The sequence below is a fragment of the Lissotriton helveticus genome, chromosome 5_1, assembly GCF_964261635.1.
Source record: "Lissotriton helveticus chromosome 5_1, aLisHel1.1, whole genome shotgun sequence".
Classification (NCBI taxonomy): Eukaryota; Metazoa; Chordata; class Amphibia; order Caudata; family Salamandridae; genus Lissotriton; species Lissotriton helveticus.
The window spans coordinates 75240982-75260417 of NC_136065.1; the positions used below are offsets into that span (position 1 = coordinate 75240982).

General features: G+C 46.7%; 1 protein-coding gene across 1 annotated transcript in view; it reads left to right on the plus strand.

The window, feature by feature from the left end:
* Window positions 1-6418: 6418 nt before the first annotated feature.
* The window catches only part of LOC144754146 (E3 ubiquitin-protein ligase TRIM39-like), a 116833-nt gene continuing 103815 nt past the window's right edge, over window positions 6419-19436 (plus strand). The window contains exon 1 of the mRNA XM_078641726.1: window positions 6419-6862. Within this exon, the coding sequence (XP_078497852.1) occupies window positions 6446-6862 (417 nt within the window). The 5' untranslated portion in view covers window positions 6419-6445. The remainder of the gene's footprint in view (window positions 6863-19436) is intronic.

The following is a 19436-nucleotide window of genomic DNA, read 5'->3' on the forward strand; positions in this document are numbered from 1 at the left end:
TTTTATACTCCTTCCTCAGTCTAGTCACTTCAACAGGGTCACGTGGTGTACTTTTCAAAGCCGCTAGCAAGGCTTTATGAGCCTTTGAGCACTCAACATTGAACCACCCGTGCACTTTGCGGGGCTTGTGGTTAGGTTTACACGTGAGTGACTGTGCTACATTTTTACAAATTGATTCAAAGGCATTTATAACATTCCCTGTAACGGTCAATGGGTTTCTACAAATGTTTATTTCTGTTCCCACTTTGTCACACAATTCATTAAAAAAGTCATCCGGGATAATCTTGTGCCATTTAACCCGTCTACCCTGGTCATGCGCCCAAATTTTTGTGGGGTACATGAGTTGCGTTCCAGTATTTATGATGGTTGGATTACTGTTGTTTAATTCCATAATTACTGGATTATGGTCACTAAATGTCGACTGAGAGGCATTGTAGGAGATGACATTTTTAAGCATGCTTGGTGACACAAATATAAAATCTATTATTGTGTTACTACCCCTAGCGCTATATGTTGCAACTCTATCTTTGGGGTTTACAAATTCAGGTTCAGATACATCTATATCAATCAGCAATTCTTCTAAAGCGCCCCCTTTATCTGAGTGTTCAAAGTGCGAGTGGGTCAAATAGTCATCTTCCAGACAAACTCCATATTGACAATTCAATTCGCATAGGTGTGTATTAAAATCACCCAAGAGTATGTAGTGGACAAAAGTAGTTTGACTCATTTTGTACTCATTTAAAAAAACAGTCAGCATATGAATATTATCACTGCCTTGTGTGCCTTCTATAGCATTGTAAAAATTAACATAAATAATTTTTTCCCCCGTGTTCATAAGAACCTCTAAAACTAAGCAATTTGGGGAATTTACATTTAAGATTTTCATCACCCCCGTATGACTCACTGAAATTAGGAACCCTAGTCCTCCCTTGTTTCTCCCTCTATGTGACTCTTGGGCTGGTAAAAAATGGGATACATAACCCTCTACCCAAAAGTTACATTCAGTATCCCAAGTTTCCTGCAAAGCAACCACGTCATGTTGTTTTATAAATTCCAGCCATAGTAAATCATCCCTTTTGGTTCGGAGACCAGAAATGTTCCAGGTCATTAATTTCAGATTCCTGGCTACTGCGATTTCGCAGAGCTGATCCTCCTCCCCCTCTTGAAGGGACAGTCAGTTGTTATCATCAAGGTCTGATAAGGCAGCAAATCTGTTTCCCAATTCCAAGTTAGGAGTGGTATCTACTGTGCACTTGTTATAGTGGCTCGATTGAAAACTAGGTGGCTGTGTAGCCCAGTTAGCTAAATGGGCATTATGTCGAGGGGTATATGATCTGGTGTTTGTAGTCAACAAGGAGGGTTGTTGTACTGGGCGAGGATAAAAAAACCCCAGTGGTACTGCACGGATTTGTCCCAGAGCGATGTTTGTTGCATCCCAAAATAACCTAGAACAAACATAAGGTTTGTTAAAATTTACTATAACGCAGTCATCAGAAAAACATTTACTTGTGGGTCCCAACCAAGTTACTCTTCTTGCCAGGCTTATAGATGCTGAGATGTCCCTTGGGCCCGAGCAGTTTGTATCACACCAGTTCTTTACATTTTCCATAAGGGTTGACTGGGTTTCTAGCTCATCTGATTTGAGTATCGGGACGTTGACCAGTACTGCCACAAAAGGGGTTGCCTCTGGGGGTAAGTTAACCTTTGGTTTAAAGCGTTGTCCAATAGTCGAACCTTGGGTGCTTCTATTGGGATGGCCCTCTACAAAGGGATTAGATCTATTGTTAGGCTTGGGTTTAGGGATATTCTGAAAAATGGATGGCACATTGTCAGTCGTTATAGTTTTGATTGTAGAATCCACAGTGAGAGTATGTGGTAAAGATGTCAAAACAGGCATAGTTGGGGCACTATTTATCTCTTCCATAGGTTGGCCTTGTTGGTTCAGATGCTGCTGTGGATCTAAGGCTAAGTGTTCAGTTACCTTTTTTAGTAGCAATGAATTCATTCTTTCACATCTACTCAATATACCAGAGACACAGTCTTTTAGAGTTTCCACGATATCGTTGGAAATCTTAATCAGTGTTGTTTCAATGGTGTCAGTTAGAACTCTTTCAAGCATTTCCTTTAGCGAACTTTCAAGGTTAGTTGGATTTTGCCATGATGTTGTGTTAGATCTATTTAACTGGGCTTGGATGTGATGAATTTCCGCAGTTTTACTGGATTTTTGCATATTGTGCACTCCCCCCTCTATAGTATAGATATGCTCGGGGGCAACTGTTGAGTCTTCATGGCGTATTATATTTTGATGCTCGAGTATAATGTCATTTACAGTAGTAATGATAGCATTAGGTTCCAGTGGTATCGGTTGTCTCTGGGGTAACGAAATCTCTATTGGGTCCACAGGTGCACCATCCAGCCCGAGTTCCCGTTCTTTCTCGGCGATTACTTTGTTTAACTTCCCCACTTCTGATGTTAGATATGTCATGATATTTCCAGGGGCATTTGAATTACGTGCATGTTTGACTTTACTGGTGCCCCCTGTAATGGAAGTCTGGAGCTTTCTCTTACCCATTTCGGCGATGTGGATGTTAGGGACGTGGCCTGTCCTGTCCTCTATCGTCCCCTGACGGCCACAGACGGCCCGCCCTCTGCCCGGGCTCCGCCCGGCGCAGTCCGCGCACGTCCGCGACGCGGAGGGAGCTGCTTCCTTTTGAGCGCCTCCTGTCGCTGTGGGCAGGAAGTAGGCGGTGTGGTTTCAGTGCAGGCTGTGCAGTGCAGGCTGGGAGCTGTGGTCCGCCCCGCTCGGCGGCCGTGCGATGGAGCTGCTCGGCGGCGGGGGCGACCACAGCAACCACAGCGTCAGGGACCCAGCGGCGTGATGGTAATCTCCAGGTTGGTGTGTTGCACTGTGACCTCCTGTGTCCGTGTTGCAGGTTAGTTCGCCCCCTCGTGAAGATAAGAAAGTCATCCAGTCCAGAGGGGCCATCTCAAAAGGTGAAAGGGAGGCAACCATAAAAGCCCATTTCCAATGGCAGGCCACCGTTTAGCATAAATGGTGATGCCAGCCAATGGAAATGAGGGGCGGGGCTTCAAGCCCTCTTCTCATAGTCCTCGTTCACAATAGATCTCGCCGACCGAGCAGCCCAGGCACTGCAACGCAAGGCGAGACCTAAATAGCATGGACAAAAGGGTATTTTTTATTGTTGTTTTTCCTTTTGACAGTTTTAAATAGTGTGAATTCAGCCCACGATAAAGGCTATTTGAGTGCTATTCATGAGCACCAATTACAGTACACAAGATCAGATTTTTTATTTAAGGGCCTGTGAGATGAAATGATCTGCCTTGAATCACAGGATGTTGAGCAGACGCTGGTACTCAAACCTGATTCACCTTCTCTGCAACTCTGGCCATCAGTCCACACCTGCCCATGCACACGCAAGGCATGATAGTTGGAGGATATTGTTCTTGGGAAGGACACCGGAGCCAAGGTGACAATGACCTACGAGCTGAGCAACTGAAGAACAGCGAAGCCCCTTCTATTACAAAATGATTCCCCAGCCCTACAGCGCAGGAGCACCCGAACAACAGCGAGGCCCCTTCTATTACAAAATGATTCCCCAGCCCTACAGCGCAGGAGCACCCGAACAACAGCGAGGCCCCTGCTATTACTAACCTACTCAGCCCTCTCCGGCCCTCCACTGCCTCAGGGCAATGGCCTGGCAGGGGAGGGGGAAAATCACAAAACACAGCTGCAGGGCCATCCGTGGGGGTGTGGGGAGGCTGAGGTGAAGATGGTGCGAGTTTAAAACATCACCTGACCCCCACAGCCAGACCCATCCTTCCTCGCCCGCTATGCCCTGAATGAGAAGGGCCCTGAGCAAGGTGTTAATGCAAACACTGTTTCTGGGCTGTGTGGGCCCCCAGGGAGGCAGGTAAAAATGGCTTAAAGGCCTGAGTAACACCTGGCCCCCAGGAAGGCTGGCTACACAATCACCCACTACCCAGTTCACCATCAGCGTGATTGCTTGGCAGGGCAGGGGGTCAAGAGAGGGCACAGCTGATAATCGCTGAAGAGCCATATCACATGGCCGCCCCGGCTGCTTTACTCTCCCTGTCCAGTGTCCAGCCTTTGGCTGTGTTGGTGAAGGGATGGGGCTTGTTACTGGTATCGTATGCTGACGACACCCAGTTGGTGATCGCATTTTCCAAAAAAAGGTGCACCAATCTGACCAAGTTCAAAGAGGACCTCTCTGCGATTGCGGACTGGATGGCGGCAAACTGTTTGCAGCTCAACGCCAGCAAGTCCGAGATCCTGCTGTTTGGGAAGGATCGGGGGTTGTTGTCCGAGCACTGTTGGCCGGACCACCTGAAACCTGCCCCCTTGCCCACCGAGACAGTGAAAAACCAAGGCATTTGGTTTGATAGTGGCCTGACATTTGACGCCTAATCCAAGCAGTGGCTGGGGCTTGTTTTGGGCTTCTGCGGGGCCTGAAGGCACTGTTAGGTTTTTTCCGTCCAAAAGTTCACCAAATCATTCTTCAGTCTACAAGTTTGTCTAGACCGGATTATGGTAACTGCCTCTACTTGGGTGCGAAAAAGGCCAGTGTTAAGCGTCTTCAAAGGGCACAGAATGCAGCCGCCCACATGCTGGTGGCCCTTCCGAACACTTGCTCTGTTTCCCACGTACTTCAGAAACTCCACTGGTTGCCGGTGGAAAAGCGCATTCAATTTAAGGCGCTTTGTTTGGCGCATAAGATCTTGTCGCCTCAGGCACCTGTGGGGTTGGCATGGCTTTTAGAGTTCTATGTGCCACGGCGTCCTTTAAGATCCGCCGCCTCAGCTCTGGTTTGCACCCCGCGTGTCTGGAAAGCCAGAGCTGGTGGCCGCTCCTTTCGCAGCCTGGCCGCGCAACTTTGGAACTCGCTTCCTGTTTCCATCAGAGTGATTCAGAACCATCCTGCGTTCCGAAAGGCCATAAAGACCTGGCTTTTTCCGGCTTAATCCTTTCTGATCTCTGGTTCTTGTCTTGGAGTATGCGGTCTGCGCTGGGACGCCCCGTCGCTGGGGCTGCTATACGCATTATAAATCCGATAAATAAATAAATACATACAATTTATACACTAGGAATTGATTAGTCTGGTGGCAAGGTGCAGCAAGTTACGCCACGGGTATTGTTGTTGAAAGAATGTGCATTGACAAAATGATTGGCTAGCAAATAGGTCGCTTGTTTTTAAAACTTATTTTATTTTGTATTAAAAGAAAGAGATGCATATATTCTCATTTATGTGAGAAATAGGACTTATATTTTAGTATATGAACTAATATGATCTTAAATGACCTGCATAGTTTTAAAAAAGATTATTAACTGCGCCGTAGTATTTGATCCGATGAATTATTGAAGATAATTGAGCTGCATATTGAATTTTAATTGTTGTGGCTTGTTTGGCTTAAACAATAAAAAAAACCTGATTTGTGACTGACACTGCCCCAACCCCCATTTCAGCCCGAATAGTGCAATCCACTCCTGAAGTGGGAGGTCAGGTGTCCGGTGGGTCGCATTGGCCAGCAGCATGTTAGACCCCAGAGAGTGTGACTTTAGTGCTCACCTCTTGTGTGACCTCCCCGCCTCCCCATCCCCCCTGTCAGAGGGAGAGGGGGGTGGGGAGGGCCTCACCTCTGGTCTCTGTCCGCCTAGATGGGAACCAATGGCAGAGCTGCAATGGAAGCTGCAGCTCCACCATTGGTGGAATTACTCCCTTGTGGTGAGGGGCTGCCAAGGCCTGGCCCAGAAGAAGAATTTACTACTAGGGGCGTGGCTAAGGATAGTTCAGCAGGTGCAGTGACACCGGGGCTCAGGGGAGTAAAGGGCCCACTGCACCCCAACTATAGATGTGTTTTTTAACTTCCAATGTGGGGCATGGTGCCCATTTGCACTGGCAGCAGTAATGCCCACAGCACCCTCGCTGCTGCACTGATTAGAGTCCGCCCTCTAGTGGTGGGGTGGGGTAAGACTGAGAAAGAAAAGGAACAGCAGGTGAAGATCGAGGCTGGGAGGTCTGGGGCAGGAACAGCAGGGGGTGATGGGTCAGGAGTGAGGGTGCTTGGTAGAGCTGGGGGCGGGGCCTGGTGCAGGAGCAGCAGGGGGTCTCAGCTCAGGGGGGGGGTCCTCGGTAGAGCTGTAACAGCTGTTTACAGAATCTTGGAAAATAACACATTGCTGGTGTGTTTAGTTGAGAAAGGTGAAAAAAGTACAGGTAAAGCACAGGAGACAGTAGTGACAGAATCTATTCTGTGCCTGTAACATGAACCAGGAAGTCCCAGGGCAGGCAGAGAGGGGCAGACGCACAGACACACCCACTGCACCCAGAGGGACAGACGCACAGACACACCCACTTCATAAAGAGAGAGAAATGAAACTTACCTTCACTTCCTGCATTTCTGCATCATGGCGGCAGCAGCTCAGCTCGGGAACCTCCAGGAAGAGGCCACTTGTTCCATCTGTTTGGAATATTTTTCTGATCCGGTGATGATTATTGATTGTGGACACAACTTCTGCCGCTCCTGCATCACCCAGAGCTGGGAGGGAAGAGATGGAAACTTCCCCTGTCCACAGTGCAGGCAAATATCTCGTAGGAAAAAACTCCGACCAAACAGGCAACTGGGGAACATGGTGGAAATGTTAAAACAGCTTCATCTGCCCCCCGTGAGGCCCCCGGAGGAAAATCTGTGTGAGAAACATAACCAGGCACAGCTGCTGTTCTGTGCAGAGGATCAGACCATGATGTGCTGGGTCTGCCGGGAGTCCAAAGAGCATAAAACTCACTCAGCAAGTCCTGTAGAGGAGGCTGCAGAGGAGCACAAGGTAGGTCTGTGGGTTTTCCGGTACAACCAACTCACACCATGAACCCTGTTGAGAAGCCTGCAAGGGTGTAAATGGTGTTTTTTTAATTTTATTTAATACGATTTTCTATAGCGCGAACATTACCCAAAGGTGTCAGAGCGCTTTACAAAAGAACCAGTTGCGATACATAAGGACTTTGGATTACATGAGTTACATCCATACTAATATTATAAAGAGAGAGCCCAAACCTTTGAGGTGGGTAATCTCAGGAACAACAGCATCAATCACAACACCCAATACAGCGTTGGAAAGGACAGTTGCAGCAGAACGACATAGGCTATAGAGATGCCCACCATATACATTGGAAACGTAAAAGAACCTTCCCGGCAAAGTAGTCCTTTGTGGGCGTGGGCGGGGCGCGGCATTCCGACAAAAAGAAGCGTTCCTTGTGTGCGTGGGGAAACAAAACGTGTGCATTGTGCTGGGGGCGTGGCCAATGCGGCATTCCGACAAAGAGAAGCGTTCCTTGTGGGCGTGGGGAAACAAAACATGTCCGTTGTGCTGGGGGCGTGGCAAATGGGCGCGGCAATCGCGCCCCAGCAATCGCGCGGCATTCGTAAATCCTCGAGCGCACAAGTCCTGCAAAAAGGGGCCGTATGCCTTCAGCTGGGGGCGCGGACACACACGTTACAGGGTCACACACTTCGCATTTTCATTTGTGCTGGGGGCGTGTCAGACGTACTGTGGGCGTGTGCGTTGTGCTGGGGCGTGTCAGACGTACTGGGAGCGAAAGCCTTTACAATAACACTGGGCGGTGCTTTAACAAATTCCCATCCTGGAGCTCACAAGTCCTGCAAAAAGTGTCTGTATGCGTTCAGCTGGGGGCGCGGACCCACACGTTACAGGGTCACACACTTCGCATTTTCATTTGTGCTAGGGGCATGTCAGACGTACTGTGCGCGTGTGCATTGTGCTGGGGGCGTACACATTGCACTCATTCTATTTCATACCCGGACAACGTCGGGATGGGCTGCTAGTAAGAGATATAAACAGAAAAGAAAAAAATGCAAATGTACAAGTAGTAGAGTCACTCAAGGTAAGATACAAACAGATAGACTCTAAAATCACATAGGAATGGTAGTAAGTACAAACGTCTACTACATATACTAGTGGTTAGAGTGCTATATTTATATTCAAATACTAAATTCACACAGGATTACATTTTAACAGCGATTAGGCTTGGACAATTATATAATGTGTGTGTGTGTGTGTGTGTGAGTGTTTGTGTTCAGTATGGACAACAGAGGAGCACAAGATAGGTCTGTGGAAATTCAGAGATCAGAAAGTCACTCGGTGCTTCACATCAAGGGGCAGCCTGTGCACAGACCCTGTGTGTACAAATGTTCCGGGGTCACAAGTCACCCTGTGTGTCCCACGGAGGAGGCTGCAGAAGACAACAAGGAAAGTGTGTGAATTTCGAGCTTTCACAAATAAAGACATTGTAAGTTCCACACAGGAAGAGGTTGCAGAGGAGCACAAGGTATGTCTGTGGGTGTTCAGGATTTACAAGTGAATTCACTTGTTAAGTCTTTAAGAGGATACAAAGTATATTTTAGGGGTGAAGGGATCAAAATTCACACCATCAATCCCATAGAGTTGGGTGCCTAAGAGCACATAGTGTGTATGTGCGTAGTCAGTGTTCACAAGTGAAGACACTCAAAGTAAAAAAGAGAAATTCAAGGAATACATGTCAGCTTTCCGCGATGACAGGTTGTATATGTACTGTGTGCTCTTGGGCACCCTTCTCTTTAGGACCTTCAGAGTGAGTTTAGATCAATTAAAACAGCAAACATACTTTTTATCCCCTTAAAGATTTAATGCATCACTTGTGAATCATGAATACCCACAAATATCCCCAGCTTCTTGCTCTGTGGAACCCTGTATGAGGCTGGTCTCTGGTTGTCTATTCTCTGGCGCAGACCTTGTATGGGGCTGGTCTCTGGTTGTCTGTTCTCAGGGATTCCTTTCGTTGGCTCTTTCATGAGGACATGATGAGGAATCTGGAAACTTTTGGCACATTCTCTTTAAAAGCACAGCATGTTGGCGACTGGTTAGTCGATTAGACCTGTGTAGCGCTTTAGATCTCAAAGCGGTATGGTGTGAGCAGCAGTTATAACTCATGAAATATGGGGTGCAGCTCACAAGGAGGGGGCAGGTTTGAGTGCACATTGGCTGCATTCAAACTCTTAGGATGATGGGCTGTGTGTATCCATTATCAGCACTTCGCTAAGTTATCTTGTTTTGTGGTGTCAATGCTTTGCTGCGCCCGTTTGACTTTACAACGTGCTTCCTTTTTCTCCAAACTCGATGTTTGTGTTCCTTTTTTAGATGCTTTTAGTAGTACTGTCACACACACAACCACACACAACCACAACCACACCTCCACACACACAACCACACACACACACAACCACACACACACAACCACACACAACCACACACACAAACACACACAACCACACACACACAACCACACACACACAACCACACACACAACCACACACACAACCACAACCACACATACAAAACCACACACACAATCACACATACAACCACACACACAACCACACACACAACACCACACACACACACACACACAACCACACCCACACACAACCACACCCACAACCACACCCAACCACACAACCACATGCACAACCACACATACAACCACACACACATCCACACACCCCACAACCACAACCACACAGACACACCTACAACCACACAAACACACACAATCACAACCACACACACAACCCAACACAGAACTACACACACAACCACACACATAACCACACAACCACACACACAACTACACACACAACCACACACACACAACCACACACACACACACACAACCACACCCACAGCCACACAACCACACACACACACAACCACAACCACACACACAACCCCACACAGAACCACACACACAACCACACACAACCACACACACAACCACACAGACACACAACCACACACGCAACCACACACACACACAACCACACCCACAGCCACACAACCACAAACACTCACACAACCGCAAACACACACACAACCACACACACACACAACCACACACACAACCACCCACACAACCACACCCAACCACACCACACATCCACACCGACAACCACACCCGGCCCACAACCGCACCCACAACCACACACCTACAACCACACACCCACAACCACACCCCAAACCCACACACACAACTACACACACAACCACACACAACCACACACAAACAACCACACACACACAACCACACACACACAACCACAACCACACACACAACCACACACACACAACCACAGAGACACACAACCACAGAGACACACAACCACAACCACACACAATCACACACACACCCACACAACCACACAACCACACACAACCAAACACAATCACACACAACCACACAATAACTTAGTGAATAGAAATAGAAGAATGAGGGTAGGATTGCTATCAAATCAAACAGCAAGTATGTGGGACTTTGTTCCTATTGTGTTTGCTTTTAGTAAACATCGCAGCTATCATGCCGTATGTCTTTATTGTACTTGCAATTCATATTGAGTGCACTAGGATACCGGCCTATTTCCCTAATTGATTCGACGGACAAGGTATGGGGTGGAATAATACTGGATCAACTGGAAAAATGGGCAAACAGGAATAACATCTTATCTTATCCACCACCCAGTATGGATTCAGACAAGGCATGGGAACAGTCGATCAGTACTTAAACCTCCTTTTAATAATGTGCAAATGTGTGCTTGCCAAGGAAAGATGTCTGTACTTGGCATTTATGAATCTTGTACTTCACTGTGCAGCCTTTCGAATACCCAAATCCATTCTGACTCCAGTAAAGGATCACACAATGAATGTTGGGAATCCGGAATCCGTGTTCTGTAGTGCCAGCACTAGAGCCTTTAGTTCTGCCAGCTGTGCCATGCAGTCACCAAGTGACTGCATGTAGGTGTTCTCTGGATGGAAAGTCCCATCATCCATATGTCCTTTTACTACTGTGCATGCGGCTGAATATTGCTGTTTTGTCCCTAAGGCAGCCTGTGCAGAACCATCAGTATAAATGATAGTCATTGCGATCTAGTGGCATAACTTCATTAGGCAGAGGATATTCTTGCTCGTTTTGGAGAGATACTTGTGTTGGTAAGGTAGAGTCACATCTGTAGTCCACATCTGTTGCAGTGAGGGAGTTTGCCCATTGTATCCAACTTGGATGTAGAGCTTTTGCATTCGGAACACTGGCTCTTGTAACCGCCTCTAAAGTCGGTACCGGGGTCACAACAACAATTAGTTTCCCTTGTGCCAGTGCTTGCTCTCTCACTACAGCAGTGTGAACTGCAGTCAATATTTTTTTCATTTGGTGCAAAATTCATTTCAGCATTTGTATAGAGATGCAATTTATATGCGATCGGTACTGTCTCACCTTCATTGAAGTTGATATTTGTGTATCCTGACGGCCCTGTGATCACACGGATCATGAGGTTCATTGTGTTTACACATGTGTGTGTAAATGTTGGGAAGCTATCATGTCCGCTTGGACGGATCGTAAAGTTTTTGTGTAATTCTTCCATCCAATGTGTGCTCTTAAAATCAGGATGAATGAGGTCATAAAAGGGTTTCACAAGTTCTGTGTAATCAGGAATGTATGTTCTGCCAATATTTAGTAATCCTACTATGGACTGTAACCTGTTTAAAGTGCTTGGTGTTAGGAGCAACACGCATCTCTAAAAAAAAATGGATTGGCAGGCTCTTGCATTCACTTGACATCTCGTATCCCAAAAATAGGACATTGAGATGGGTAGTTTTAGATTTTTTAGGGCTCGGCCTACGTCAAACCCTGCGTCAGCAGGGGAGGCGGAGCTCCGAGCTCTTATGTTATAAAAAAAAAAAAAAGTTTCTTTAGGGGTCCGGGAAAGACACATTCCTTAGTTTTTTCTTATCTGAATGTTGATTGGTCGTCGTGGTACTGTTTTTGTAGTAGTCTTGATGCCATAGGGCATTAGGCGGCCATGTTGGCATAATCTCGGCGGTTTCGCGCACGGCCGTCATAAATATCAATTAGGAGCTGTCAGGGAGGTGCTGTAATGGAATCCAGATGCTGTGTGCGCGTTCACCATTCTGCAGTGCAGATGCCGCCTCCGGGCGGGCGTCGTGTAACCTTGTTCTTAAGTGCTGCTTTGAAAAGGAACGATTAATGTATAACTAGTAAAGTCCACATTCAACCTCAAGATGATTAAAGAGGTGAACATGTCCTTGCAAGTAGGTTTACGTTTAGAAATTTTTACTAGATGTTGCATTCGAAATAAAAGAATGTGTTTAATCCATTCCTCCTCGCTGGTCCTTATGCTCTAGTTCACATAGTTTGACCTTCAAACGACACAGTGTGTCTCTTTTGGCCCTATTGTACATGTTCAGCCTCTACCCAGATTCCCCTCCGCCCCCAGCATAAATCTGCATTCATTTGCATATTTTCAGAAGTAAAAAGGTTAGGATCCTAATAAAAATCTGCATGCTGCCTACTGCCCTTTATCTATAGCTGCAGAATGAAATCACACACCAGAGAAAGACATCCAACTGTACTAAGCTGCAATAGCTCAGTGGGTAGGGGGGCAGTAACAGGGGAATGTGCTGCCGGTAGTTTAGAGGCTGACTTCGAGTTAGGGCTGTGTTAGACTTTAATCCTACCCCAGGCTGTTATTGAGCTAAGGGAAAACATCCGTTTGCACCCCTGGTGGACTGCGTGACTGGCTGGGCCAATCAAAGACCTATGAAATGCGTGCATTAACTGTTGTCTGCATGTATAAGGGGCATTCCTGGGGCGCGGAAGTGCAGAGCAGGGACATTATGCAGACAAGGCAGTGGGAATGTGTGCCGTGTGGCAATGAACAGAACGATTGTTGTGACCCTCACAGCTAAGAGTCTGCTGGACATAACAGCCTAGGCTAATAGACTTGCACGCCCATCACTCGCCTTCGCCTTTCGTTCTGGGTGCAAGGGAGCAATTATCGGGAGTTAACGCCCACAGCAGAGCTCAATAACACTGTCTGTCCCAGAGCGTCAATTCAGTGGTAGGTGTCCACGATATATATGTTTAATATGTATGCTGCTCAGCGTCATCTCCGGGATTTTTGTAGCCCTGGGCAACTAAGTTATATTTTGAGGCGCTCTGTTCGGAACAATGTTGAATTTAGGACTCATTTGGTGCAAACTGAAATGAGCAGAATGATAGAAAAATATTCAACTATTTTCAACTTTGAGAAATGGAATCACATAAAAACTGATGTTACATGCATTGCCATAGGTCCCAAAAATCCTAAAGATTCCACTAGAGCAGGAGAGAAGTTGAGAGAAATAAACAGAGAGCGAGAGAGCAAGAGAGAGAGAGCAAGAGAGAGAGAGAAAGAAAGAGAGAGATCGATCACCATCCCAGAGGGGGGATTCATAACTGGGGGCCCAGGGCAAGTGTCCATTTTGCCTATGCCTTACAACGCCTCGGCAGCTTGCCTCGGTTTGCTGTCGTCATGATCGAGGACATCATGCCATTTGAGTGTGCTCTCTCTAAATGTAGCGTGCATCGACAACCTGCTAGGGGGCACACATGAGCAGTCTGCCTCCCTACTAGCAACGAATGCACAATATGCCTATTGTTGAAGCCTGCATAACGTGCTCAACAGCTGATTGCTCCCGATGCACACTGCAGCAACATTCTGCAAACTGCATTGGCAGCGCTGACTGGCGAAACTGCTTTATGTCGGCCCTCTTTGCAAAGTAGTCTTTAATTAGTGTTTGAAAATGTAACAATGCGGTTCCTAATTCACTATTTGCCAATTAATTTGCAAAGAAATCCTTGCTGAGAGAAACCACAACACCCTCTGTAAAGTAGTCTGTACATCCCACAGAGTAGTGAGTACAGAGTAGTGAGTGCAGAGTAGTGAGTGCAGAGTAGTGAGTAGTGAGTAGTGAGTGCAGAGTAGTGAGTAGTGAGTGCAGAGTAGTGAGTGCAGAGTAGTGAGTGCAGAGTAGTGAGTAGTGAGTGCAGAGTAGTGAGTGCAGAGTAGTGAGTGCAGAGTAGTGAGTAGTGAGTGCAGAGTAGTGAGTGCAGAGTAGTGAGTGCAGAGTAGTGAGTGCATAGTAGTGAGGGCAGAGTAGTGAGGGCAGAGTAGAGAGGGCATAGTAGTGAGGGCATAGTAGTGAGTAGTGAGGGCAGAGTAGTGAGGGCATAGTCGTGAGTAGTGAGTAGTGAGTGCAGAGTAGTGAGTGCAGAGTAGTGAGTGCAGAGTAGTGAGTAGTGAGTGCAGAGTAGTGAGTGTAGAGTAGTGAGTGCAGAGTAGTGAGTGCAGAGTAGTGAGTAGTGAGTGCAGAGTAGTGAGTGCAGAGTAGTGAGTAGTGAGTGCAGAGTAGTGAGTGCAGAGTAGTGAGTGCAGAGTAGTGAGAGCAGAGCAGTGAGTAGTGAGTGCAGAGCAGTGAGTAGTGAGTGCAGAGTAGTGAGTGGTGAGTGCAGATCAGTGAGTGCAGAGTAGTGAGTGCAGAGCAGTGAGTGCAGAGTAGTGAGTGCAGAGTAGTGAGTGCAGAGTAGAGAGTAGTGAGTGCAGAGTAGTGAGTGCAGAGTAGTGAGTGCAGAGTAGTGAGTAGTGAGTGCAGAGTAGTGAGTAGTGAGTGCAGAGTAGTGAGTGCAGAGTAGTGAGTGCAGAGTAGTGAGTGCAGAGTAGTGTGAGTGCAGAGTAGTGAGTGCAGAGTAGTGAGTAGTGAGTGCAGAGTAGTGAGTGCAGAGTAGTGAGTAGTGAGTGCAGAGTAGTGAGTGCAGAGTAGTGAGTGCAGAGTAGTGAGTGCAGAGTGAGTGCAGAGTGAGTGCAGAGTAGTGAGTGCAGAGTAGTGAGTAGTGAGTGCAGAGTAGTGAGTGCAGAGTAGTGAGTGCAGAGTAGTGAGTAGTGGGTGCAGAGTAGTGAGTAGTGAGTGCAGAGTAGTGAGTGCAGAGTAGTGAGTACAGAGTAGTGAGTGCAGAGTAGTGAGTGCAGAGTAGTGAGTGCAGAGTAGTGAGTGCAGAGTAGTGAGTAGTGAGTGCAGAGTAGTGAGTGCAGAGTAGTGAATGCAGAGTAGTGAGTAGTGAGTAGTGAGTGCAGAGTAGTGAGTAGTGAGTGCAGAGTAGTGAGTAGTGAGTGCAGAGTAGTGAGTGCAGAGTAGTGAGTAGTGAGTGCAGAGTAGTGAGTAGTGAGTGCAGAGTAGAGAGTAGTGAGTAGTGAGTGCAGAGTAGAGAGTAGTGAGTAGTGAGTGCAGAGTAGTGAGTGCAGAGTAGTGAGTGCAGAGTAGTGAATGCAGAGTAGTGAGTAGTGAGTGCAGAGTAGTGAGTAGTGAGTGCAGAGTAGTGAGTAGTGAGTGCAGAGTAGTGAGTAGTGAGTGCAGAGTAGTGAGTGCAGAGTAGTGAATGCAGAGTAGTGAGTAATGAGTGCAGAGTAGTGAGTAGTGAGTGCAGAGTAGTGAGTAGTGAGTGCAGAGTAGTGAGTGCAGAGTAGTGAGTGCAGAGTAGTGAGTGCAGAGTAGTGAGTAGTGAGTGCAGAGTAGTGAGGGCAGAGTAGTGAGTGCAGAGTAGTGAGTGCAGAGTAGTGAGTGCAGAGTAGTGAGTGCAGAGTAGTGAGTAGTGAGTGCAGAGTGGTGAGTAGTGAGTATGCAGAGTAGTGAGTGCAGAGTGAGTGTGCAGAGTAGGGAGTGCAGAGTGAGTGTGCAGAGTGAGTGTGCAGAGTAGTGAGTAGTGAGTGCAGAGTGAGTGTGCAGAGTAGTGAGTAGTGAGTGCAGAGTAGTGAGTGCAGAGTAGTGAGTAGTGAGTGCAGAGTAGTGAGTGCAGAGTAGTGAGTGCAGAGTAGTGAGTGCAGAATAGTGAGTGCAGAGTAGTGAGTAGTGAGTGCAGAGTAGTGAGTGCAGAGTCAGTGTGCAGAGTAGTGAGTGCAGAGTGAGTGTGCAGAGCAGTGAGTAGTGAGTGCAGAGTAGTGAGTGCAGAGTGAGTGTGCAGAGTAGTGAGTAGTGAGTGCAGAGTAGTGAGTGCAGAGTAGTGAGTGCAGAGTAGTGAGTGCAGAGTAGTGAGTGCAGAGTAGTGAGCATGCAGGGTGAGCAGTGTGTGAGCGTGCAGGGTGATCAGTGTGTGAGCGTGCAGGGTGAGCAGTGTGTGAGCGTGCAGGGTGATCAGTGTGTGAGTGCGCAGGGTGAGCAGTGTGTGAGCGCGCAGGGTGAACAGTGTGTGAGTGTGCAGGGTGAACAATTCCAATCCAAACCACATAATTCCATTACACACCACATGCATACACTCCATAACACATGGCTAAAAGACATTGCCATTTACAATGCCATTAGCTCTAACTCAAATAAATCCGAGACCTATTGCATTTCCAATGCATGTTTTTAATTGAGTCTGTAGCCCATGTGAGCAAACCCCAGAATTATGTAGTCCACTCTGGTCAAGTGCTCCATCAGGTCATCGTCTGTTAAGTATATGTCATCAACATATGACAATGCTGGAAGCAGGTTGAAGAAAGCTGGTAAAATTATGGTTTTCCCCGTTGGGCAATCCAATACGAAGTCAGGTGGCCAATCCAATACGAAGTCAGGTGGCCAATATTTTTTGTGCAGTAAAATGCATAACTCTGAGTGAGTTCCTCGCAAAAGAGGAGTTTATAAATCTGACTACGTCCCCTTCCAACCATAGCCGGACTTTGTATGAATGGAGTCCTCAAAATCCGGGACATGCCTGACCTTTAGTCTGGCTACCTTCTTTTTAAACTGAGGTTTTGATATTTTAGGGTTGTCTTCCTCTTTATGTATTTAGGTGTGCATTGTGGGTCCTTCCTTTGTTTCAGGGGCTCTTCTGACCTCCACTCTGACCGTCCTCCTTCCAAGGTCTATAAGCTGTATCCTGAAAGGAATGAGACGAACATGTATAAGTATCCTGATATCTATCAGGCGGTTTAACATAATAATGGTTAAGTAAATTGTAATGTTTTTTGGCAGTGGGAGACCCACCCCGTGACTGTTTTTTCTTGTTTTTTCTTATTGTCCCACTTCTTTTTTGTAGAAGAGTCGGGTGATTGCTTAGAATTATCCTGTTCAGAATTACTCTTAACCTGTGGCTTTCCTGGTCTGGCTCCAAATTATCTCTACGAAGCGTAGCATAAGTTTCTTCGCTAATTTTAGGCAATCGGGCTCCTGCTTTGCAGGAGTCAAATCCCTTACGTGTATAGCTAACGCTGCTGTTTCCTCAATAATGTTACTCAACATTATGGCAGCTACTGCGGCAACATTGCCCATCTGTTTCATCCTTAATTGTAGGACAGATACTTCCCCATGCTCTTTCTGCACCTGTTTTAAACTTCAGGTAAAACTGCCAGAGAAGGGATAACATGGACTTAATAATAAACACATTTGTATCACATATGTGAAGACCTTGTACATAATGCTAACAAAATGGGGGATAAATGAACACAGGAAAATACCCTGGCGCTCGCCAATTAACGTGAGGTAAACAAACACAGATGAAGCAGTATTAGCGGTGCTACAGGTGAGGGAAAACCCCTAAACCCTCAGTTGTGGGACCCAAGGGTCGGAAATTTGCTGAAACCAGTTCCTGTTCACCCGCATACAATTCAAATGAAAGTTAAAAGTATTGTTGGCGGAAAGATCGAGGCAAGTAATTTTTCTTGTAGAGTTCTCTTGTCTTTATTCAAAAGATATCGAAAGTCCAGCCAACACGTGTTACATCAATAGGGCATAACCCTTGACTTCTTCAGGGCTGTTACGCAGTGAATGGTATCTTAGACCTAAAGAACGCTGATATAGTTCTGCCAGCTGTGCCATGCAGTCACCATGTGACTGCATGTAGGTCTTCTCTGGATGGAAAGTCCCATCATCCATATGTCCTTTTACTACTGCGCATGCGGCTGAATATTGCTGTTTTGTCCCTAAGGCAGCCTGTGCAGAACCATCAGTATAAATGATAGTCATTGCGATCTAGTGGCATAACATCATTAGGTAGAGGATATTCTTTCTCGTTTTGGAGAGATGCTTGTATTGGTAAGGTAGAGTCTAATCTGTAGTCCACATCTGTTGCATTGAGGGAGTTTGCCCATTGCATCCAACTTGGATATAGAGCTTTTGCATTCGGAACACTGGCTCTTGTAACCGCCTCTAAAGTCGGTACCGGGGTCACAACAACAATTAGTTTCCCTTGTGCCAGTGCATGCTCTCTCACTCCCAAGTGGCACAATCTTTTTTGGGTTAGCCATTCCCATTGGCAAACAAACTGTTAGCATCCTATGTTTCTCCTGCGGGCTGGTATAGGGAAATACGGCTTCAAGCTGGTTTGTTTTTTGTGCAATCCAAAACGGAATTTCTTCCCTTTTGGTGGATATTTTCCCCATTACTGCATTCAAAGTTTGCCGGCTAATGCCCGGTGTAGCTAACTGTGGTGCTACTGCTTGAACAGTCTGGCAGGAGCGAGTGTTAACCTCATGGCTGCTTCTGACGGCCAACGGCCGTCGCGTGCACTAACTCGGTAGTGTTGCGCACGTCCGTTGGCCTTCGTGGCCCCGCCCGCTCAATAGAACGTTCCGCACTAGCGCGTAACGTTCGGCGAAGCTAAGTGGTTAATGTTCTCATCACGTATTGTGTAAGTCTTCCTTATATTGTTACTATATTATTGTAAAATCCCCGTATTTGGCCTACGGTCAGACAATCAACATTGGGATGTGGTGTGTAACTGGCTAGGATTGGCCATGTCGCCCCCTCATTGCTGACTAAGCCCAGTCTCATTGTTGTATACTATGGGGAAGGGCACCTTTAAACCAATTAATATGTTTTTGGTAAGTTAGTGGTATTTCTATCTTCTCATAAGGAGTGTATTGGTCTCATGTTTCACCTACTTCATATTCATGAAATACCTGTGTAGCATCATCTGCAGCAGGGAATTTAATCCAAGATTAAAATACCTCCGTTCTAAATGCTTTGTGTGCCTCTACCACAAAGGTAACATCCCCACCATCTAGTGTGAGGCTGTGTTGTAGTCGTTTCTGAGTCACTACATGTCTGCAGTTCTCGGAAATATTCTGTCCTATGTTATGTAAGAAATAAATTACAGAGCTCTGCTAACACAGTTGGAACTATATCCTATCAAGCTTGAATTTGCCAAAGGTCAATACATAGAATATACCTACTTAGCTCAGCAGGATAATCCCTACCACCATGAACGTCTCCCATTTATAGGTGTGTAGGGATCTCTGAGCACAATTGAACTACCTAGTTGATCCATACAAAATAGGACTCCAGTGGCATGGAGTGCACGGGACCCATGTCTTGGCATACCCGTCACACTCGGGGTGACAAATGCAAAAAAGAACAATTGACGGACAGAATGCAGAACAATGTCATACATTCACCCCAATACAGAGATCTGGGCCTAAATCCATTGTTTTATTTTGCTCCCCCATGCCATTCCAGTTTGAACCCAGCCAAATGCAATTCAGTCTTG